This window comes from Gymnoscopelus braueri (genome assembly GCF_963280865.1).
Source record: "Gymnoscopelus braueri genome assembly, chromosome: 13".
Lineage (NCBI taxonomy): Eukaryota > Metazoa > Chordata > Actinopteri > Myctophiformes > Myctophidae > Gymnoscopelus > Gymnoscopelus braueri.
The window spans coordinates 28,211,516-28,236,488 of record NC_137615.1 but is presented as its reverse complement, the minus strand read 5'-3'; the positions used below and the strand labels follow the sequence as shown (position 1 = coordinate 28,236,488).

At 42.5% G+C, this 24,973-nt stretch overlaps 1 protein-coding gene across 1 annotated transcript in view; it reads right to left on the bottom strand.

Annotated features, from left to right (window-relative positions):
* The window catches only part of LOC308099129 (myocardin-related transcription factor A-like), a 73,050-nt gene extending 49,475 nt beyond the window's left edge, over nt 1-23,575 (bottom strand). Inside the window, exons 1-2 of the mRNA XM_080447737.1 lie at nt 23,247-23,575; nt 18,379-18,554 (exon numbers count right to left, since the gene is read on the bottom strand). Of these exons, the coding sequence (XP_080303863.1) occupies nt 18,379-18,517 (139 nt within the window). The 5' untranslated portion in view covers nt 18,518-18,554; nt 23,247-23,575. The remainder of the gene's footprint in view (nt 1-18,378; nt 18,555-23,246) is intronic.
* Nucleotides 23,576-24,973: the final 1,398 nt, after the last annotated feature.

Below are 24,973 nucleotides of genomic sequence, written 5' to 3'. Positions count from 1 at the left end.
GTACCCCACCTTGTCGTAGGCTTTGACAGGCCTGGCGCTCCAGCTCAAACCGTACAGCTTTCTTATCCATGGCGCTCCTTATTGGCTGAGGTCTGAAAGGGGTTGTGTCGATGTGGTCCAGCATGGCGACTCAGTCCAGAATGATAAATTATTCTCAATGAGATGCAGCAGCTTTGATCCAAAAACGTACCAAGACATACAATAAATGTAACATCCAAAAGCTGCAAGATTTCCTGGTAGGGCTGCGTTCAAGTGAACTCGAGGTGCTGGACTGGTCTTTGAATTGTGAAACTTTAAAGCAAATATTAAAAAGTCACAAAAATGTCCAGTCACAAAATGTCAGTGCCCCAAAAAAGAAGAAAGAAAAAGCTGCTGGATACTGTTGTACAGTTGAGGAATGGAGGTGGTTGCCTTTTAGGATAAATGTAAATTTGTTGAAGTAATTTTGTGGGCCCAAAATGCAGCTGTCCTCACAACACCAAAACATGTGAGTGGTCTTCCTTCAAAGAACATCTGAGCAGATTTCTTCTTAGAAAATGAATGAATAAAAAATGAGTCCTCTGTGTGAAATAAAGGCCAAAAGTGGTCAGAGAAAACAGTAACTAGTAACTAGTTTGAATGTAGAACAAGCTAGCTACATACAGTAGGTTACACCTTCAAAAGAGCTGCTAATGTATCTGCTGCAAGGAGGAGACGGACAGAGCAGGAGGTGTGCGTATGTGTATGTGTGTTGGAAGTGAGTGTGTGTGTGTAGTGTGTGTAGTGTGTGTAGTGTGTGTGTGTGTGTGTGTGTGTGTGTGTGTGTGTGTGTGTGTGTGTGTGTGTGTGAGATGTCTGCGAAACCGTGATCAGGCAGTCTGTCACAGCTGTTGCTCAACTCCGTCATCCTGCCGCTGACAGACGAGGGCAGGCGCACAGTAACGCACGCCAGTGCTTGTAGTACACCGTTCACGCACGCGCCCGCTCACTGGGCCGGAGCCCCCTTTTCCTTCTAACCAAATTCCTCTCACTTTGCACCTCTGATCTGGGCTCAGTGGTGTCAACATTGTTGACGGAGCACCTGTGTGAGCCTCGGTCTCTGGAGACAAAACTATCAGGCCTAGAATCCCACTAGTTAACACACACAGACGTGCGCGCCCACGCACGCACGAACACACACACAGAGTTAGTGTCGAAGTGTCTTTGAGCAAGACGCTGAACCCCTAATTGCTCCTGATGAGCAGGTTGGTGCCTTGCATGGTTTCCTCCGCCATCGGTGTATGAATGTGTGTGTGAATGTAATGCACAATCTATGTAAAGCGCTTTGGTTAAAAGGCCCTATATAAATGCACCCTTTACTTTTACCACACACACACACACACACACACACACACACACACACACACACACACACACACACACACACACACACACACACACACACACACACACACACACACACACACACACACACACACACACACACACACACACACACACACACACACACCTAGACGTGCTGCAGTTGTTCTTCTCACCCTTTGACTGCATGCCTGCATGCCTACCTGACTGTTTGGTCGGATTTCTGATTTGTCTCTTTTGTACCTATTTATTTGACAATGTTTCAATCAGTCTGTCTTGCTGACCACCCATTTATCTGTCTGTCTGTCAAACAGTATTGTGGACTCCCCATTTGTCTGTCTGTCTGTCAAAGAGTCTAATAGTGGACTACCCATTTGTTTAGCCGCCTGCCTGTCAAGCAGCCTCACTGCCTTCCTGTATATTCTTGATCAAAGTCAAGGTCAACTTCATTGTCCATGAAGTTAAACTTGTAGTGCAGACAGGAAATCCAAACTCCCAACATGAACACATACAATGCAATTTAGGACAACATCAAACAAATACTTAATGTTTCTGTCAGTGTAGCTATTTTCGGTGCACAACACCGGCGTGAAACTAAGTATAAATCAGGCTTTATGAGTTTATGTTATTGCATGTCTTTGTCTGTTGGACAGTCTGTCCATCTACCAGTACACAGTACCTGTCTGTCTTTTTGCCCTCTTTGTATGCCTACCCTCTGCCCAATTTTCCCCTTCTTTGTCTGTCGAGACGTGTCTTTCTTTTTCCCCATCCGTCTTGCCTGCTTGTCAGCATAAAATACACCCAGCTCCGTTTTGTTGACAGTTTCATTCATCCCCATTACTAAAGGGTCTGTCAGGAGGCGACATCGGATAATATGACATGGCATTAACAGGGGGAAGAGGAACCCTTTCAAGGTGAAAGCAGTAAGCGTCCTTTTCTCATCTGTCAGTTAGCATTAACATGAACAGGCGGCCTCTCTCATCTTCAACTTTGCGTAGAGCGGGTGATGTACAGAGGTTGAAAGTAATTACTAATTAAGTACATTTACTAAGTAGTACAAGTACTGAACTTAAGAACAATTTTGAGGTACATTTTCTTTACTTGAATATTTAATTTTCCTGCTATTTTAAGGGAAATGTTGTCCTTTTTCTCCACTACAGAAAGAGTCTATGAGTAAGCATTCCCACAGGCTGCTGGACATAAAACAATTTAGAGACAGACTGACTGACACACAAAAGAATTCAAGGAGTGTTTGCCAGAAAATGCTTGTATGTGTGTGTGAGATAAATGTGGAATGTCCCCAGGCAAAGCGCTGCTCACTTTGCCAAGGTGGGTAAATGCGAACCAGAATTATGATTCCAACTTTGCTAAAGATAAGGCCCCCAACCATGCGCTGGAAAGGATAATCCTGCGTTCTTGTGCATGTGTGAGTATGTGTGCGCTTGTTGAGTATGTATCTGCAAAAGCATTGGAGCATGGATGTGTGTATAAGAATTAACTGCAAAAGCATAGGCTCATGTCAGCCAATACAGTTGGGAAACGTAAGGGATGCTAAGGGTTTAAAATATTTGCTGAATCACATATACACACACACACACACACACACACACACACACACACACACACACACACACACACACACACACACACACACACCTTGCACATACGGTACACAGATGATGTAGCTATATATTAGAGTGTATTAGTAAACAGCTCAACCTACACTCATGGTTACAACTAGAAATATCACTTGAAGGTTGTATGCCTCTGCCAACCAGTTGCGGTTTACACCCATCATGTCACTCCACAGTGTCCAGACCATTAAGATATACTGTATGTTGTAGTGAAGACGTTGAAGGAATGCAATAAAAGTTATCGCTATATATACTGTACTGAAATGTATGAAACCTGTTTTGTGAGCTCACAGTGACCTTGAGCTTTGACCATAAAATTCTAATCAGTTCATCCTTGAGTCTAAATGGATGTTTTTGTGTAAAGAATATCAACTCCAGGCGTTCTGACATATCACGGCGTGAGCTATATACACTGAGATGTTTGAAACATGTTTTGTGAGGTCGCAGTGACATTGTTGTTTGACCACCAAAGTCTAATTATTAGAATTGATAAGAATTTATTTGACATTTCTGCTAGATGCAAGAGAATGGGATGGCCCTGAGGTCACAAAGAACTTGACCTTTGAACACCAAAATCTAATCAGTTCATCCTTCAGTCCAACTGGATGTGTTCCTGAGAATATCGTGTTCACGAGAATGGGACGTACATACGGACGCACGGACGGAAGTACAGTACGGACGGAAAGACAGCCAGAAACAATATGTCACCCGTGGAGGCATAATAATATCATTAGCCACTGAGACAGATTTAACCACTTTCTACCTGGCGCTCCTACTTTGGGCATGTGGTCATTTTTTTTTTAAATGCACCACGATGCAGCAACACATGCTGTGAGCTTGTAGATCAGCTATTCCCCCCAAAAATATAATAGGGCTTAATCATGTCCTTGTACCCTGGGCACTCAAAGCTTCCTTTATATTATTTTCAGTCTCATGGAAGAGTAATCTTTTTGGTTTTTATCCTTTCTTTTACCCAAGGTAACATGACTCTTTAAGCAACGCCCTGAATCACTCGTACAGTTAGACATGTTCACATTCACATTCACATCTGCGAGCTGCCCAGTGTGACCACAGTTTTATAATGTTGGCTTTTCCTACCACTGCTATGCCGATGACACCCAGCTGATCCTCTCATTCCCCCCCTCTGATACCCAAGTGGAGGCACGCATTGCTGCTTGTCTGGCTGACGTCTCGGAGTGGATGTCGACAAATCACCTGAAGCTCAACCTGGACAAGACCGAGCTGATGTTCCTCCCGGGGAAGGGCTGTCCGCACCGAGACATGGCCATCACCATTGATAATGCTGTGGTGACCTCAACTCGGACTGCGAAGAATCTGGGTGTGACCCTGGACGATCAACTGACGTTCTCGGCAAACATCGCATCAGTGACAAGGTCCTGCAGATTCCTCCTCTACAACATCAGGACGATTCGCCCCTTCCTCACGGAGAAGGCAGCCCAGGTGCTCATCCAGTCATCTCCCGCCTGGACTACTGCAACTCCCTCCTTGCTGGTGCTCCGGCATCTGCCATCAGACCTCTGGAGCTTGTTCAGAAAGCTGCGGCTCGTCTGGTGTTCAACCGCCCCAAGTTCTCCCACACAACCATCCTTCTCCGTTCTCTACACTGGCTCCCCGTAGCGGCTCGCATCCAGTTCAAAACCCTGGTGCTAGCCTATAGGGCAGTGAAAGGAACAGCTCCTTCTTACCTCCGGGCTATGGTCGATGCCTACACCCCTGCCCGACCACTTCGGTCTGCCACCTCGGGGCGACTGATTGCCTCGTCACTCAAGGGTCCTTCTGGCCGATCCACACGGTCACGACTCTTTTCTGTTCTGGCCCCACAGTGGTGGAATGAACTTCCCACTGATGTTAGGACAGCAGAGTCACTGCCCATATTTCGCCGCAGGCTGAAAACCCACCTCTTCAGGAAACACTACCCTTCCTCTCTGCCTGACCTACTTGTTGTTAACTAGTTGTACGAACGCTTGTTTTCTATTGTTGTATTGTTTATTGGATCTTGTTTAGTCGATACACTTATTTGTTTTAGCTCATGCTCATTTGATTTAGCTATTTTGTCTCATCTGTTTAAGGAAATAGGTAGCTGATATATTGCACTTTTACCTTAGCGCTAAGTATACTCTTGGTTGCTTGTTTTAGCAGAAAATGCACTAAAGACTTCTGGTGATTAGTAGTTTTCGTACCCTACCTATGTTGAATACACTTATTGTAAGTCGCTTTGGATAAAAGCGTCTGCTAAATGACTGTAATGTAATGTTGTTCACTGTGCAGCTCCACTAGAGCGGCTCATGTCTAAGTGCCTTGCTCGATGGTGGGTATTGAGGGAGACGGCAGTGTTGCTCATTCAATCACCTCCCCCGTCCAGATTTAACCTCTTTTCGCCACAAACATGCTCATCTAACCTTTGGGTCACAGGTTTTCAAAAGTGGTGGCTGTTGCACCCAGGGGGGCTGCCGGGGGGAATATTGGAAAGCTTTGTTTTTTAAAGCCACTTTGCAATAGGGGGGCCGCAGCCAGAGGCTAAGGCTATGTGGGGGTCCTTGGCGTGGAAAAGGTTAGGAACCCCTGCTTTAGGCCCCCGCTGCTAACTCACAAGTATTTTGTTTTGTTTTGGTTTTTAACTACATGTCTTTATCTGACCATGTAAGATATCAACAAACGGCTCTTACATTTTAGCATTTTCTTGCCTTTCACTTTATGTATGCGAATGGGAAGCACATTGTATCTGTATCTTATAAGGCTTAGTTGTAGTTGTACATTCTATTCGTGTTCAATTCATTTCATCCAAAGCCAATTCAACGACAACCTACTTCACTGTGTGATTTAGTCATTTTGGGTCTTGACCCATATAGCTGAGATAGAAAAACACACTGTCGCGAGCTGTAGCTGCTCCAGAGTCACCCTATGAACTTTGCAAACACATGGTCACACGCTTGTGACCTTTGACCCTTTTTTCACACCTCCAGGTAGAAGGACAGGAACACAGATGCCTGTCACATGACCATGACCATGACCCTTCACCGAATGTACTGCCTAGGAGAAGTGGTACAGGAGATGTCAGTGACATCATCATGTTTTATTATATTCAATTATATAATAACTAGCACCAGAATCTTGCTCAGGGGGGTTAATGAACTTGTCCTAACAATCTGAAAATGTGCTCATTTTGTTTAGGTCTTAGCCAAGTGTGTCACTACATTTCTCTAACAGTCTCCTCTTTCGCCAGTCCTCCTAGTGCAAGTCACATGACCTATCCTATTTAGTTACCCCTATAGAAGATGATAGGGAGGTATTCAAGGATTCTTTCAAAAGGAATGGCTGTGATGCCACTGAAGGAAATTATAAGATAATGATAAGGTCAGAGGTCCCTGCAAAAGCAGCTGCTGTGTATACTAGTGTGTCAATAGTACTACTACTAATATGTTATGGTGTAAACAGGGCTTAATTAATGCCAGAGCTGGCCGGAGCTCGGCTCCGGAACCTGCATCCCGCGCTCCGCTACCTCTAGAATGTAGATCGCTGGCTTCCTTTAAAACAGCCCTGAAAATTCACCTTTCAGGAGACCAAAGCGGGGGGTAGTTATCACTTCTTCTTTAGACATACGACCCCCCCCCCTTTTTTTCTCCCTACTCTGTACATATAGTGTTTTTTTAATAATGTGATGATATTGAATTGTTTGGTGCTATTTTATATGTTGATGAATTGAATACCTAGGACCCCAATGGAAACAAGACCGCAAGGACTTTTTTGGTTAAGACCTTGACCTTTTAGACAAAGTGTTTTACTGTACTCGTGTTGTTTTTACATTTCTGTCTAATAAAATATTCAATCAATCAATCGTACCGTCACCTCAAATGCACATACAATACAATATGTTTTTATTTAGGCTATTTATTATTAATTTAGCATTCACATTTCCCCTCAATGTCCCTTCCTGCAAAGGAAAGGGACATTGGGACTAACAGGTTCATGAGCTCCGGCACCTAATCATTTACAAATTAAGCACTGGGTGTGCACGAGTGTGTGTGTGTTGGTCAAAAACCTGTCTCAACCCTGAAGAAAGCACCCCAGCAACAACCTTGCTGTCCCACATCACAGGAAGTTCAGTTATAGCTCTAGCATAATAAAACACACAGTTGTCCTCTCTTAAAAGCAACCGAGCTGATGTCTTTGGATCTATACTTGTAATACGGAGGGCATGTTAATGCCTGTGGCCTGATTTCTGAACCTCCAATCTATTAACCACTTAAGCCCTATGTTATACTTTGTCGTACAATGGTGAAAATAGCCAATCTGCAAGCTCAACCTGTGGAATCACAACACGTCGTGACACCGGGTTGCCAGTGGTTACTGGCTCCATGGGACAAGATGCAAGGCACCACATCTTGATCTTTAACCTCCTTCTGTACTCATAACATACCATATTTCCTGGCCATGGCTAGATGGGAGCTGACTTTCATCCAAGCTGATGTCATTCTCTCTCCCTAGATCCTTAAGCTAACCTTAACCTCACTAAACCCATGCCTAAACTTAACAATACTAACAGTACCTAACCTTAACCTTTGTGAGAATGTGTTGACAAATCAGGTCCCATCTAGCCTTGACCCTATTTCCTCATCAACTAATTTCTCCTGGCTTCAAAATGACAACTTCTTTGACCCTTAATATACTTCCCTACCCTCCACTCTATGACCCTCCCCTACACTGTCCCCCATCTGCTCCACTTAAAGATCCTGTCCAAAATGTTTTTCTTTCTTAATTTGGACGAAATACCCTCTTTTACAATATATTTCCCCTCACCCCTACTTTGTAGTGGTAGCCCCCCTACACTGCCATTTCGCTTGTGCTCCTGCTTCTCCGGCCACCCGTGGCCCATTTTCCTTACCCAGCACCTTTTTCCAGGCGAACCAAGAAATGCTGACGGCCTCTCCCTCCTCCATTATCACCAACCCCCTCTCCTCTTAACCCCTGTACCCCGTCATTGGTTTAAATAGCAGGGGCAGCTGGCCTCAGGGCTATATCCAGCCACACTTCACCTGTGCACACTGGTGCTAGGGTTACCAACAGAAAGGCACGCCAGCGCATTATACACAGCTAGTTACTATATACATAACCTGACTGGTCAGGTTATGTATTCTGTGTATATTCTGTGTTAATGTCTCTCGCAGTCTGTTTGAGACATCTCTCCACAACTCTTTTATACAAACCACTTCATACAAAAATATAAACTCCCATAAAGAAACAAATCATTTCATATTATTGAAGGGAACTGAAACTGATCCAGGTTGAAGGGAACTGAAACTGAAGTCCAACAGATCGCACATTGAGTGGATACACATACACTATTAGTTTGTGGGCAGCCACTCCTGAAACATTCATGTAATATACAGTATGCTAGTTCATTTATTGGTGAAAAACTAAAAACAAATATTCAGGCATAGTTATTTGAGGGATATTATTAAGAGAGGCTGGGTGTGTAGTGCTCAGTTGAACCAGAAGGTGGGAGCATATCTCATGTAAGAGAAGACATAGCTATAATACTGTATGTATGTCTGTTTGCACTGATTCAGTACTGGTTCCTCCAAACATCTAAAGAGTTCAGTGTTACTTGAATTATGTTGTCAGCTTCATACAGAAACACATGCGCACGCGCACGCATGCACACGCACTCATGCACGCACGCACACACACACTCTTTCACTCACATTAGATGTACTGTATGTAAACACACAGGTAGGCTACTTGTGTTTTAACATTATGCAAATGGTAACAGAAAGCTGTAGAGCCCAATTGACATGGTATCAATACTCTGCTAACGCAGTAGCCATACAACATGTCATGGACACTGCGCGCGCGCACACACACACACACACACACACACACACGTACACACACTTGAGCCTTGGCGTCTGCAGCAAAGTGTTTGGGTCAGGCTGAGGGCCAGCTTTCAAGAGCTGAGTGTACAATACAATTTACTCTGAGTGAATTAAGTGTGTTTGTGTTCTGTGTGTGTGTGTGTGTGTGTGTGTGTGTGTGTGTGTGTGTGTGTGTGTGTGTGTGTGTGTGTGTGTGTGTGTGTGTGTGTGTGTGTGTGTGTGTGTGTGTATGTGAAGAGCCGTTGCTGTTGAGAATGAGGTAATGTGAGGGGCAGCCCCGATATGTCAGCTATGTAAACACTCCCAGCAAGCAGTGCTGGGAGTTACGGACTTACTGTTTCACAAAATATTAAGACAAAAGTCAAGTCCCTCTCTCTCTCTCTCTCTCTCTCTCATCCGCTTCATTTCTTTCTCTCTCAACTGTATACCCATCTAAAGACTATTTCTGAGAGCACAAGGGAAACAGTTGACACACACACACACACAGTTGTCTTCATGTCTCTCCATCTGTCACACTCATCGTCTCTCATGTCTCTGGGGAAAGAATCCAAGGCCTCTCCATCCCTGCAATCATTCATCCACTCATCCATCTATCCACCCAACTGCATATGATCTACTCTAATTGTTTATCCTGCTCAACACATATGTTGCTTCAAAATCTTCCACTCTCAAATCAAAATGTTGTCTCTATCACCACCTCGTCTCTCCCTAATCTCTCTCTAATCCCAGGGCCATATTTTGGAACAGGCACATTGGTGTGAAGCGTGCCATCGTGCGGGCCAGTTTCGTGAGGCACAGTTTAGTTTTTTTCCCCTCACCTGCATGTGTTTGGTGTTTTAGTGACTCGCTGTGACCTGATGTAGGAGAGGCACCATCTGACTCGTCAATGGCATATACTGTATACTGTAGCATAGTGTGTAACTGTGTTTTGTCTATCATTTACTGTAGATAGCAGAGGTGCACCCAAATAGACCTCTCCAAAATCACACCAAATGTACGGTATGTTATGCTGGTCTGTTTAACCTTTATATGAATCCCTCAAGCTGGAAAGAAAATGTGTTTCAGTAATATTTTTTTGTAATAACAAAGTATTATAGTAGCTCAGATTTATATAGCAGATACCTAAAGTCGCTTTACATAAAAGAAAAGGAACCAACTATGCATTAATGCATATTATGCATTCTAACCCACAAATGGCAATGGTTAATTCATTGTACCCAACAAAACTGTTGTGTGTCATGATGCACAACAGTTTTGTTGGATAATCAGAATACTGAAGGCATATCCTCACTCTTTATAAACAAATGCTTTGAAAACTTGTCATATACTTAGGCTGTTTTGTAGGCTATGGTCGGCTAGGCAACTTCAATCACATATTTGCTTAAACTAGGCTATCTACACCTCTTGTGTGCATGTGTTTTATACAGAATGAACAGATGAACACAACTGTAGCTGCAGAGTGTACTCTTTGTTTAATGGAATGTACAAAAGTGAGGCTGATCTGCACAGCTGAAACAAGTGGATTGCAAAGTAATTTTGTCTAATAGATCTGATTTCCAAAGTTGTTTATGGGCTGAAATGTAGGCCTACTGTAAAACTGGGCATAATTGTGCAATTGAAATGCCCAAAGGAATGGAGAAAAGAAACCATCTCTGCCTGATAGCCCAGGGCTGAGCAAACTCTGCACAACATATTGGCTTATAAGCCAATAATGCTGCGCAAAGCTTGGAGTGTTGACAAGGAAACAAAATGTAAAATGGATGATAACGGAAGCATTGAGAAAGTAGGTAAATGCTTGTTGTCATGTGTCTGAATAAAAGCACCAATTGTGTTACGTGCAAACCTGTGACTGAATATTTATTGAAAATGTATTGTTCAAAGAAAGGTTGCTGATTGTATGCACATCCACATGGTACTAATATAAGCTCACAACATAGATGCTCCCAAATAATTTACGCTCCTGCCAGCCACCCCAAATTGGCAGAGAGTCATAGCAAGAACACACTTCTTTTAAAGGGATGGAAAAGGGGATATGTGATTGGTTATTTCAACACCAGCCGCTACCACAACCACTGATATATACTATATTCATCCTAATTCAACTCATCTCCGTTGCCAGCGCTGCACCGTTGACCACATTTGCATGGGCCTTGCATCTTTGATTCTATCTTACACACAGGAATTGCAACTAGACCATGGTCTAGTTGCGGTCCATGTGGCAGAAGTCATTCATTTCAATGGAGAGAGTCTACCAACAGTGGTGTAAAGTAACTAAGTACAAAAACTCAAATACTGTACTAATTTTGAGGTGTTTTTTACTTTACTGGAGTATTTCCAATTTTCAGTACTTTTACTTCTACTCCACTACATCTCAGAGGTAAATATTATACTTTTATTCCACTACAATTATTTGAAAACTTTAGTTACTAGTTACTTTGTAGATTTTGATTATTATTACAAAACATACATTAACCACTTCAGCCCTATACACATTTCCGCCATTTGAAAATAGCCGATCTACAAGGTCACAATGTGTCGCGATGTATACATTTTATTGAAAACTTGTGAAATTGGACCATCTGAATAATGAGTACTTTCTACTTTTGGTACTTTAAGTTTATTTGATGCCAATACTTTTGTAATTTTGAATTCCGGACATTCCGGAGTATTTCTCCATTGCAACTACCAATGCACAAAAAGTGCCAGATCTGTTTTGGCTCAGGTGTGCTGCATTTCTCATGCCACATGCAGTGAAAACATTTGACTTCTGTGGTGGTAGCCATTCAGCAAAACAGGAAGTACCAAAAACAGAAGATATGTCAGATTGTATGAGAGATAGCAAAAGCTAGCTAACAAAATAACTAAATTAGTCTCATCTTTTTTTCGCCAGAAAAATGTTTCTAACATTATTGAACATAATGAAGAGGCATTATCCCATGCCTCTTCCCTTTCAAACAAATTCCAGAGGCTATCCGCAAAAGTGTCACAAAAGAGTGCGATACACCTCAGCAGTCACCAGATTCTACAAATGCCAATACTACTTATGCAGGTATACTACCATACGGCAGCCAGATCTCTGATCATCTGGAAGGAAAAGATGTCTAATTTCTCTGAAAACATATTTCCACATTTCCTATATCCTCACCTCGTTTTCTTGTGTCTTACCTCCTAGGTGGGAGGGACTAAGACGTACAGTACAAGGAAAAGGAAAAGTGGATGCAATTTAAGAGCAGTAGGATGCACCGCTGTTCAGGGTCTGGCCTGACCATCAAACTGGGAGTTATCATGTATTTTATTCAAATAATTAAATTGCAAGTAAGACACACTGTTTCAGAGTTGTTTTTTATCGTTTGTTTTGTTCTCATTTGGCTGACTGTCAGTTCACACCTGGTGCCAACAAATATTTGTTTTCACAAAAGACTTAAGACAATAAATATGAAAGTCAGGCCATCTCACTATCTACCCTGTTAGCCAGGAAGCTAATTCTCCAGGCCTGGAAATCAGAGAAACCTCCGACAATCAATATGTGGATAAAGGAGCTGGGAGGAGTGTTGCACCTGGAGAGGATAAGGTTCACCCTTACTGATAGGGAGACCCTATTTCAGAAGATCTGGGCACCTATTCTTGGGCTACTCGATGAGCTGAATTGAGTGAATATAATGTTGTGTTGCCCCCCGTGGTAGTACCTGTTGTATGCCTTTATATCATATTAGATTGTGATGCTGTTCGTTTTGCCCTTCGGGTGTGTGCTGCCATCATCAGCCTCATGTTGCTTGTTTGTCGTTTGGTTTAGTTGAGTTATGTATGTTGTTGTTCTGTTATGTATGCCTTTGTTTTGTTTCTTGTCCCATGTTATTTTTGTCTTTTTAATTTCATTCATATTTTGTATTGTATTTATTTTATCTGTGCAAATCCTGTTATTGATATCTGAAAACAAGACCAGGAGACCTGGTTCTGCCAGACCCAGAATGAAGCTGATGAGCTGATGAGCTTTACTTAACTACATACTTGTGACATAATAATGATGTCATGAATAGTTCGTGACGAAAGGGGACGAAAGGGGGACAGACTTTTTTTTGGCTGGGGCCGGAGGACAAAGTGACCATGCCCATGTATGGACGAAACAGGTACAAAGCCTCATGTAAGCCCGACCCCTTGGGTCTGGCAAAAAGAAGAAAAACATAAATGTGTCCGCTCTACAAGCGTTTTTTATTTTTTTAATAAAGTGTACTGAAGAACAATCCCATGACCCTATTTGCTGTCTCTGAGGTGTGTTGTCTCTGCTCACATTACTGAGAAATATAAAGGATCCTCAATAGGATGAAATCCACTGAGGTCTGCTAAAGTGTGTTTAATAAAGAATAAACTAAACCACATAAAAACATGATCATCAAGAACAGGAGGGGAACTCGCTCTCATATATTCTCTGTCAAGTAGAAACCTCTTATGTTCAAAACTATACATTTTCACGATTCAAATTCAAAAATAGCAAAAGTAGCAGATCTACAAGCTCAAAATGTGTCGCTTCACACTGCTATTTGAGCTTGTAGATCTGCTACTTTTGATGCTTTTGTGTGACGCTGTAGGATGATCAAGTAAGGCGATTTAATTTACGAAAAAACACAAGTACAAATATGGAGATAAGAGGTTTCTGCCCGACAACAACAATATACCTATTTTTCTGGAATCTAAATTCCATTTATACACTCTCAGACTTCCAGACCTGTAAAAGTCCTTTTGGTTTCTAACTATTAATCATTTAGCTGGGGACCCCCCTGAACCCCCTCAAGGACCCCCTGGGGTCCCCGGACCCCACGATGAGAAATGTGAACCAGTACTGTTTTTGTCAGGAAACGGGCTCCCTCGCTCGTCTTTCCACGAGACATTGTTTGTTTACATACGGGTTGAAAAAAAAAATAATAATCTGTGGATTGTCAAAAAGACTCAAAATGAGGTAAAACCACTGGCATTAGCGGATTAATTCATGAATTAATACCTGGCTATGAATGTGTTAACAGTGTGAGTGTGGTGTATGAGTGTACGGACATTACGGGTCCATTTGGTTACATTTGTATACACTCTCACAGTTAGATGTAGATAAATAATCACTGAGGATTTGATTGTGTGCCAGCCTATTATCACCTGTCTGTCTGTTTTCCAGTCTGTCCTCGGCTTCCAGCCTGTCTGCCTCTTTACCTGTCTGTCTGTTTTCCAGTCTGTCCTCGGCTTCCAGCCTGTCTGTCTCTTTCCCTCTTGTTGTTTTTATTTTTTACATTGTGTTACATCGGTGTGAAGGGAGCCAAAGGTAAACATGTTGTTATGGTATCCGGCACTGTTGTTCCAGCATGTTCAACAAACCACTTTGTGGCTGAACTGCACATAAACGTTATGTTGACACTACTGTAGATCTGCACATAAACGTTATGTTGACACTACTGTAGATCTGCACATAAACGTTATGTTGACACTACTGTAGATCTGCACATAAACGTTATGTTGACACTACTGTAGATCTGCACATAAACGTTATGTTGACACTACAGTAGATCTGCACATAAACGTTATGTTGACACTACTGTAGATCTGCACATAAACATTATCTTGTAACTACTGTAGATCTGCACCACATTGTTGTGCACACTGGCAGTAAAGTAGATCCATGTTGTTTTTTTGTGAATATTATTTTACATTTTGTGAAGGGTCTCAGATCTCAGATCCACGTCCTGCTTTCCTTCATTATTCTATTTTGTGGGCTATCTATTCTTTTACATTTTTTCTTGTTGATTTGTTGTTGTTTTCACGGTGTATTTATTTAGCTGTTGGTAGTCATGGCTGCCAGTTCCCACCTGATGTTATGTGGGAGTTCCCACTGCTCCAAACTGTACTGAATAACTGCTAGCTTGCATAGCGTCTTCAGACTAGGACTTAAGTCTAATATGTACAGGTCAATAGATTTTCCATATCCTCCAAAGAGGATGATACGATCTCCCACCATGCAACAGCACATACAATACATCCCTGAACACGGGCCTTTCCCCTTGGGATCAATCTTCTTCCAGGAGAAGGTCTGTGGATTTAATTTCCACATATCATTTGAATTTGGGTTCCAGTTATGGTGGTTACGTCCACCAAATATGTACAGCTCTCCTTTGTAGGTAAAGGCTGAATGATCGTAGCATCCTTCTGGAAGTTGTGCAGAAGGCGTGCTCATCCAACAGTTTGTCTCTGTGTCAAATACTCTGATGTTGTTGTGGACAGCCATCTGCACCCCCAAGCCCCCACACACAAACATCTTTGTCCCGATGATGGTGGCAGAGTGACAAACTGAAGCAGGTGGCAGAGTTCCTCTGGTGTTTATTAAAGACCAGACCATTGTGGTGGTGTCCAACTTGTAGATGTCATTAGTTTCATTCTGTTCATTCTGTGTCCATCCTCCAAATATATACATGATCTTCTCCAAGACACAGGCTGAGTGGTTGGACCTCGTCTCTGGAACAGTCCCATATATCCTAGGCTTGAACCATCTGTGTGTGTCCACATCAAATGCATAAAGCACATTGTAGCACTTGCTGTATACATTACTTCCTCCCCAGATGTAGATTATATCTTCTATAAGTACAACTGTATGGCCCCGGCGCTGGTAGGGAACGTCATGGAGACGTTCTCCTCTTTCAGTTGTCACCGGTGGTAACTTCCTCCAGCATAAAGACACTGTGTTGAAGACGTACACATCAATCTGAGGATCACCGTACCCTCCAAAGGAGTAAAGCTTGTTTCCCACGGCAACAGAAGCATGAAGACGGTCTTTATTTGGTGCTTCATTGAGATGAACGGTCCACTGCATCATTTCACACATCAGGAACTTAAAGAGGATTCTCTCAGACTTCTGTAAAAGAATGGAGTTCTACTGTGTGTGAGACCACTTGTATAAGTACATCAGCACAAACATCATGGGACGTTTGTCCAATCCATGAAGCAGATGCCCATCGTTCTCCCATATATGGTCAAGTGATCACCATAGCAACCATAGAACTGCTGATCCGACTGACTTCCCACTGGGCACCACACTCCCACACACATTTGTGTAATTTATAGAGATTTTGAAATATGTAAGCTTAAATGTTATAATGGAAGTTAAAATTGGTCCTAATATGGAGTCATACGTCATATGTCCCTCCTCCTCATCGTTCCCACAGTGTCAAGCTTCGTGGCCCTGCCCTTAAGTGCCAGGGACCCTAACCCTCAAATATAGTATATCATGATGTCATGAATAGTTCGTGATGAAAGGGGACGTCACAAAAAAAAATTTGGCTGGGGCCGGAGGACAAATGGCCCCTGCCCATGTATGGACGAAACAGGTACAAAGCCTCATGTAAGCCCGACCCCTTGGGTCTGGCAACAAATACCTGTGTGAGAGGAAAAAAAAATTTACAATAAACAGATGTTTAAAAACAAGACCAGGAGACCTGGTTCTGCCAGACCCAGAACACACCTACAAACCACTTTATAAGATCAGAGCACTACGTCACGCTAAGCTTGGCCAATCAAAAAGAGGGACAGAAAAGAGGAAAAGATGGACAGGAAAGAGGAAAAGAGGGAAACACAAAGCCTCATGTAGACCGACCCCCTGGGTCTGTCCCTTTCGCCCATGTATGGACGAAAGGGACAGACCGAGGTCCCTTTTATGCCCATGTATGGACGAAAGGGGGACAGACAAAGCCTCATGTAGGCCGACCCCTTGGGTCTGGAAAAAAAAAGAAGATAGATTGTTCCCATGAGGCTAGATGGTACAGGCCGATGTTAGTGTGATGATGTGTGCAATGATTCTCAACTTAACCCATATAGACCTGAGGCCGATTCTAAAAACGCCTTCTAAATCCTGACCTAAGTTTTCAGAAAAACTTCAAATATTTATTCAAAAATTACAACAAATGTATGTTGCTGTATACTGTACAAAGCAACAAGACCGCCAACGGGTTCCCGTCCTGAAAGGTATAGTTACAAATAGGGGTTCCCTTCCCGCCCCAAAATGGGTTAAGGGCTGGGGGCAGGATCACAAAAATGCAGGGAAAAGGGCAAAAATGCCTACAAATGCTTATTTGCCATCCCATGGGACTGTACCGCTCTATCAAAGAGGTTCCATACCAAGAGACTAAACTCTTAAGTTGGCATCACCGCTAGATGGCACAGCGATAGTTCTGTGGCAGTGCTGCTGCCATCTTGGTGTGACCCTAAAATAATAGAACAGCACAGTATCTGAATCTACACCGACAAAATGACAGAAAGACAAATCAGAATGTAATGTTATGCAATCCAATATATTGCCCTTGCTCTGTTTATTTGCCATTCTGTTTTTTCCAAATGTCTGTCTGTCTGCCTGCCATTTTCATGCTGTCCTGTGTATTTTGCATCAATGTACTGTCATTTAAACTCTGTGAAGTTTCAATAGCTCATCCAGATCATGCCTAGTCTGCCTGTCAGCAGAGCCTGTGGGTTACTGCATTGTCTCAAATGTCAATTTATACTGTTTTATAACGCCAACACCGCCCCCATATTATGTGGGGAATTGCTTGCCATACCTCAACTGCAAGAAATATGCCTGAGTTGGATATAAGTACCTGAGACTAAAACTTTTTTTCTGCTTTATAACCATTACTGATACTTATCTATGTACGATAAGGTGTTTTGGTATGAAAACCCACGTTTTAATTTACCAAAGTATCGTATATCATACATGTCTGTCATTTATAACAAACCCAAAAATCAGTTGAGGATTTGGCGAGTTGTGGAGAGACCTCCTGCATCAGTAGACATACATGGGGCATACATGCAGTAGGAGGAACGGCTTCCCCACAAAATATGGCGGCCACGATAACGCATCGCTCCAATGAACTGCAGCGGCCAATAAGGTATCTATGTTCTATGCTTGGCTCTATGCAGTGAAGGCCAGGCGATATATGTAAGTGCACAGTCTTTGGGCGGGGGCGCGGGCGGGGACTTCTTTCTTCTACAATAGAAGAGTTAGGACGTCACATTCTAATACAGCCCAAATACCCATTCTCGGTACCAGCCTCAGTGGCGCACCTCGCTAATCATTAGACTCCCAATCCACTACCACTGGGAGTCTGGAATCGACTCCCGCTTGGGAGAGAACTTTTTCAATCCTCAACTACTTTTTTTCGCCGATAAAGTATAGTTTTGGACCATGACGGAGGCGCGCCGACTCAGCAGACCTTGAGGCCGAGGAGTCGCGCCCGAGCGCCTCCAGGCGCGAGTGCCCGCGACGACCCACTAAGTGCCGTCCGAGTTATGTACCCATAGGCACAGAATCGTAAATAATATTGGTGGGGACTGCGTTTGCCCCACTGACTGCGTTTGCCCCAACTGCCACTCAAAGTGACTACTGGCCAATCACAGTGCGTCTTTCCCGGGACTTAACCAGCTCTCAACTTCCGGTACACTAACGCAGCACACTTACAAAGCTGGCCAGATGATTAGTGGTCACTCACCATTCTTCCTCTCTGTGATTGGCAGCAGGCTAGGGGCTGGCTGCAGGGACAGCTCTTGCAGCTCATAGGCCACAGCCTCACTCTGAGGGCTGGGGGCGGAGTCATCTGATCCTGATCCGTCCCCTGACTGGGTCTCCATGGTTACCAGGTGGAGAGAGTGACACTAAACGACAGACCTAGGAAATGAACAAACACATACATAAGTTTGTATTTCTTCAAACTTTTATTTTTTGACTTTATCTTCATCTTTAATTTTTTGCGTTCAAAGAGTCCTGTAAGGTTATGCATACACAAAACCCAGACACATAATATAGACACAATGCAAGATACACACACACTCGCACACACCCACGCAAACACAGAAGATTATGTATTGTAATGCCAAAGTTCATAATAGGAGGATGATTAATTTTTATTTCATATGAAATCTTACATCAAAAGATCATCTGATGATCAATGCGTTATCATGACTACACAATGTAGTGCCCTCATGTGTTATATACTGCATATACATTATATTTCTTTCCTGAAACCAGATTTATGATTAGCCTAATTTGTTACAAGTAAATTATGTTCCCTTGCACAGTTGAAGGATACAATCAAATGAGAAAATGTTCCATATCATGATATTTCATAACATTAAATTACATTCCCCATTCTGTTTCTGTCTCTACCTCAATCTCTCATATAAATCTCTCATAGTCAGATGCACACCATCTGTGTACCATATAGTAGAGCATACAGCTGATGTGAGAGATGCATGCTATCACACACTTTTACTGTTAGCCAATATAAAGTCATCCATTCCATTTAAACAACACAAAATATATGTTTACATTTGGTTCACTGGGAGATTAGAAGGGAGGTTAAGATGAGGTGCACCTTTACAAGTGCGTTCTTTTTCCTACTCATTCCACGCTATCTTCATCCCTCAATCATCCCCTCTACACTGAACAATACAATCCCCAGTTACAAACATCCTTCCTACTGCCATGCTATCTCTCCCTGCATCTCGCTCTGTCTTGAATGACCCATTGCTTGTTATGTGAGCCTGTAGTTAACGGCGAAGACATAACGGAGGTAACGGACACTACTGCGGTGTCTCTAACCGACAGAAAAGGCCCCCGCAGCTCTGTCGGCACGGCAACTCACCTCAAAACGGGGAGAGTTCTTATAGCACCACTGTGCACAGAATGCAATGCAATGCAGGCAAAGCATCGCCGTGGCAACTAGTTGCATAACCGACTCCTGACTTCCCAGGAAGAAAGTTGTGGGCACGCTTTCACAAACCATCACATACACAGAGGCACGCACACGCACGCACACTCACACCCACACACACACACTTGAACGATTTATTCATGTAAAGGAGAGCATACAATATACACAAATATTAAAGGTACAGTTAAGGTTACATTCACAAAATCATGGCATAATATGGGTATAAGTAACAGCGACTCCATCCACATGTAGTGGCTTTCAATTATAGCAGAGACAGCACAGTACTTTGCCAGCCTTTTTGCCTCCTTTTTGGGCATCCCAAGTTGTTGACACCCTCTAACAACCAGTCTGTGGGTATGCCCTAGGCTACCAAATATAAAAACAAATAGTCTGCACCTATAGCATTTACTATTATGATGTGGAGGCACTGATACAGTATAGAGCAACATCTAAACTAACCTGGCCTGGCATCGGGCGGACTGATGGCGTGGATTCACGTATACCATTCACACATGTGAGAGTGGATCCGCGTTGTAGGTTTGGCTAGTGCCAGGCTAACCCTAACCCCTAACACTGTCTCTAACTACCCCCAAGAGACAGCTGGGGCAGTAGCATGCCACTTGGACACAGGCCGGGGTCTGATCAGCCTCGGTCGGGTCGCCTGGAGTAGGGTGTCTGTTGCAAGACCTGAAACACCCAATGACTCCAGGTAACAACACTGATGATGTGTCCCAGTTGATGTTTTATTAACAACAACAAAAATAACTAAGATTACGGTGCTTCCTACATGATATGGTAATGATACTTTCACCTCAAGTAATGATTTTGTGAAAGACTGCATTATCAGTTCCTTCTACAAAGTGGAATTGCCCTAGATGTAGTGTTAGCCTATATTGTGTATATATATAGTTTATATATTTCTCATCTATCTATATAATTTCAGAAATTACTGTTGAAATATTCCTTAATACTGTTGCTATTCAGTGTAATATATAAAAGTATATTATGAAGCATTCACAATACGAATAACATTTGGCCTATAGGCCTACCCCTCCCTCCTCGTTTCTCAGGACATTTATTTTATGCAAACGTGGATATAGAGGTTCTCTTACAGTTACTGTTTCGCGGGGAGCAGCTCCAATAGAGAAATCGGAGGATTAAGTGTCTTGCTCAAGAGCATGTGCATGATGATTGATTACTGAAGAGGACATCGGTTCTCTTTCACTTTGGCTACCTGGATGTTCCATGCTGCTTCAGTGATTAAAAACAGTGTCCTCCCCATCACAAGCCTCAAGGCCTTTAACTAGTTCTGGACTACAGACACACCACTGTCATACTTTGTTTATGTCTCTCCAGTTCAAAGTATGTGTGTGGTCACGTGGTGGCAGCAACCTGAAATTTAATACAGAAACCAAAATCATAGCACATACAGTAGATTCAGCCCTTCTCCTCTTCTCTGCCCATCTGTTCTGTCCATCTGCCTTAACTCCATCCATGTCAAATAAGAGATTTATCACACCGGCATTAATCATTGTCCGAGGTTTTCCAACTGAGCGCCAGATTATCAGTTATGAGTTAAGCTCCTATAGTTCGAGGACGACACAACCCACACTGGTTTAATCTCAAATGGATACAAGTCTGCCTAAGGTGGGAGGTTGAGCATGTGGCTACCTGGTGTAGCCAGAACAACTTGGAACTCACTGCTCGATGCTGGTGGACTTCAGGAAGAGCGCAAGCCCAACACCGCCCCTCTCATTCTGTCACTCCTCACTGTGAACTGTAGAGTCATTCAAATTCCTGGGGGCAATATCCTTGTGACACGTGAATATAGTTATATATAGTTTTTTATTTTTCCTCCCCTGAGGCAGGGAGGCTAATTAACAATGCCCAGTGCCTCTCAAGGACAGAGTGAATGTACATCAAGTGAAAGTACATCATATGTTCGCTGCCATGAGAACTGATCCGATGCCCTTGGCTCCAGCTGTCCTCTCATCTCCTCTCTCCTCCTAGAAACATAGTAGTGGCCCATCCTGCCTTCATGTAGTAGCACTGTAGTAGTGTAGTGGTAGTGTCTCTGGCTTACCTCACACCAATTGAAAACATACATGTGTAGTACACACACCAGATGACAGGACAGAAGGCTGCCTGGTGTTCAAGAAATTATTGGTTTGATTTGACACGGCATACATATGGGCTTACGTTATAATTATTATATTCCTGGTAAGTTGGTAGTATGTTCAGTCAGTGTTACTTTAACTCTTAGACTGTAAAGACACAGAGTGTGTAAAGAACTAATGCTAATGTAGGATGTCTGCTGTAAACGCCTACTAGTCAGTCAGGCTGTAGTAGGGATGCACCGATTGGGAAATTCTGGGCTGATACCGATGTTCATAACAATTGGCCAATACCTTGGCTGCAACAAAAATATCTGCACATATCCCCCCCCATAGTTTGGCCTTTGGGTTAGACAATTTAGACAAGACAAGTTATTCTATGGGCAGGTTAGTCTATCTATATGATGTCCAAGAAATGCTGCTGAAAGTGTCTAAACAGAGATACAGGAAGTACCACCCAAAATGTTGATGCTGGGCAAATCTGTTTACACATAAATATATACACACACACACACACACACATTTTTGTATGTGTAATGGTCCCCAGAGGTCTCAGCCAGGGCCCACTGTACCTCTGGGGGAAGTACATACATCCCAGCCTATAGACACTTTCAGCTGTAGTTATTTTCCAGGCTTTTAACTTGTCCATGGTTCGTCTATGGACAGACATATTAAGAGTTTGATAAATGGATAGCAGATATTCAAGCATAGCTCACAATGCATCACAGCCGCAGTGAGCTTGTAGATCTGCTATTTTTGTGCAGGTGCACAACTAAGTATAAATCAACCAACCCAACCCCTAACCCCTAAATCTAACCTCTAAAGTTCTAATCCGATTCCTAACCCCAAACTACATTTTTCCTACTTCCTAATGAATTAATTATGAAACATTTAGGTTGGGGTCATAACAAATATTTTAATTAAACAAATTAAACAACAATTTCTCTTGTGAGGAGAGGACCATGAAAATGATTCTTTCAATGTCTATTTCTCTAAATATACTATTGTGGTTGTGGGGACATTTGGCCCTCACAGGTAGGTAGTGTAATAAGCACACACACACACACACACACACACACACACACACACACACACACACACACACAGGAACGTGCGCAAAGAAAAACTGAACCAATCCAGATGCTTTGCCAACAACTCTGATGCCTGAGTGATGATGATGATCTGGGGGCAGGGATAAAAAAAAAAAAAGAGTCCATAAAACCCACTTCTGGGCAGAATGATAACTTGGGAGTCCCTATAATCCTACTACTGCATGCATAGCTTTATATATGCCTTGTAGCCCTATAACCTACATTGCGTTTGTGTATGAAACTGCTAAGCTCTGGTGAAGTAGCTGTCAAAACGGTACTTTAGCGAACACAAGTAACAAGAGGCTATAAGAGCACCTTGCACTCGCATAGATGCGAGTGCAAGGTGCTCTCATAGCCTCTTGTTACTTGTGTTTGCTACAGTGCACGTGCCGTTTTGACAGCTAGCAGGTCAGCTGGAGGTTGTTATAATGCAAAAACGTACCTTGGTATTATCTTGACGCCCATTATGGTCTTGACGCGCTGTAGAGAAGCTAAAGCTAACTGTCAACTAAATTATCTTGGCTGTATGTTCCCCTCGGCAGACAGCAGTCACGCCTCTTCAGTACGGAGGCAGTCTATGCACCCGCTGAACTTGGGCTGCGAATTAAAACGTTTTGTTACTAAATACTATCCATGGTGACAGACATTCAGACAGTCAGCAATGATTTAAAAGAAAGGGGGGGGGAAAAGATTGTATTTGGTCTTTATTTATGTTGATAAATATATATATATATACTAACCTATTCAACCGAGCGACCGAAAGTTTCGCTGGGTAGCTGTCTAAATTCCTAAAAATAGATCTACACCAGTGTTGCCAGATTTTGCGAGAGAAACAAGCAAACAGGTCTATGAAAACAAGCCCAAAAGAAGCAACTGGCCATATGGCTATTTAAAAATAGCCTACAACAAGCTTGTAGATCTGCTATTTTCCAATGAAATAAAACCAAAAATCTAGTAATTTTGGAATATTTTTGGAACATTTTAACACACATCATCTTCTTAAACAACATTTTGTGTTGTTTAAACCAGTGTTTCTCAAACAAGCCCCAAATAAGCAACTACACTTTAGAAACAAGCCCCCAAAAACCGCAACCTACAAATCAATATTTTCAAACAACTCCACAGAAAAACAAGCCCAAAGTTGCTTATAATAAGCGGAGATGGCAACACTGATCTACACGCACTGATGGCACGACCCGAGTCGACGTGCGCGCTGCTGCTGGAGTCAAGACAAGATCCCATTCCTGGCAGAACAGGCGGGCCGCGATCGTGTTGTGATTGGTTACCTGGTTGTCCGGTGACAAATAATTTTGAGCAGAGAAGAGTGAGTTTGGGCTGAACTCGCAGCTAAATAAAAACTAGAGTTTAATTAAACCATAATGTATATTGACCACCTCTTAAATATGTATGTACCACATAAAATACTGTCTCATCAAGCTGCCGCTGTAGCTATCAATATATTAATATATATATAAGTTATCACCAGAGTATTGTACTATCCATGACCATGGATCCTTTTAAGATATCACCAGAGTATTCCAGACGGAAAAGTGGGCACCAAAAACACTCTGTATTCCACCAAACTGGTTATCAATATCAACTAGCCACTCACAGTGCGAACATCCCTTCGACCAATGGGGTACTAGCGCTACAAACCCGAATCGTGCTGCTGATGCTGAGGATTTCTCATTCCCTAGAATGGCTGATATTACATAATACATACATTTAATCGCGGTGGCATTAAAAGTTGCAGCGCTGCATGATGTGATACTAACCCAATAATTATTTGCTGCGACTTGGAGTCAGTTATTGTAATCTAGTTTAATATCTATTTCTGGAAGAAACCGTGTGTTTGTTTAGCAAAATATCTCCACTTTTCCCATGAGCTTCAGAATTGGTATGGATATACTAATGAGACAAAACAGCACCATCTGCTGGACAACTGCGAGAAAAAGAAGAAAATAACTTTCCACTAATTAAATTCATATATATATATATATATATATATATATATATATATATATATATATATATATATATATATATATATATATATATATAAATATACCTACAACAACATTCCAATAATTAAATGTGCAATGTAAACTACCAGGGCATTTTGTTCTAAGCCTTGTGTGGTTCGATTTTTAGCCTAACTGGCTGAATGAA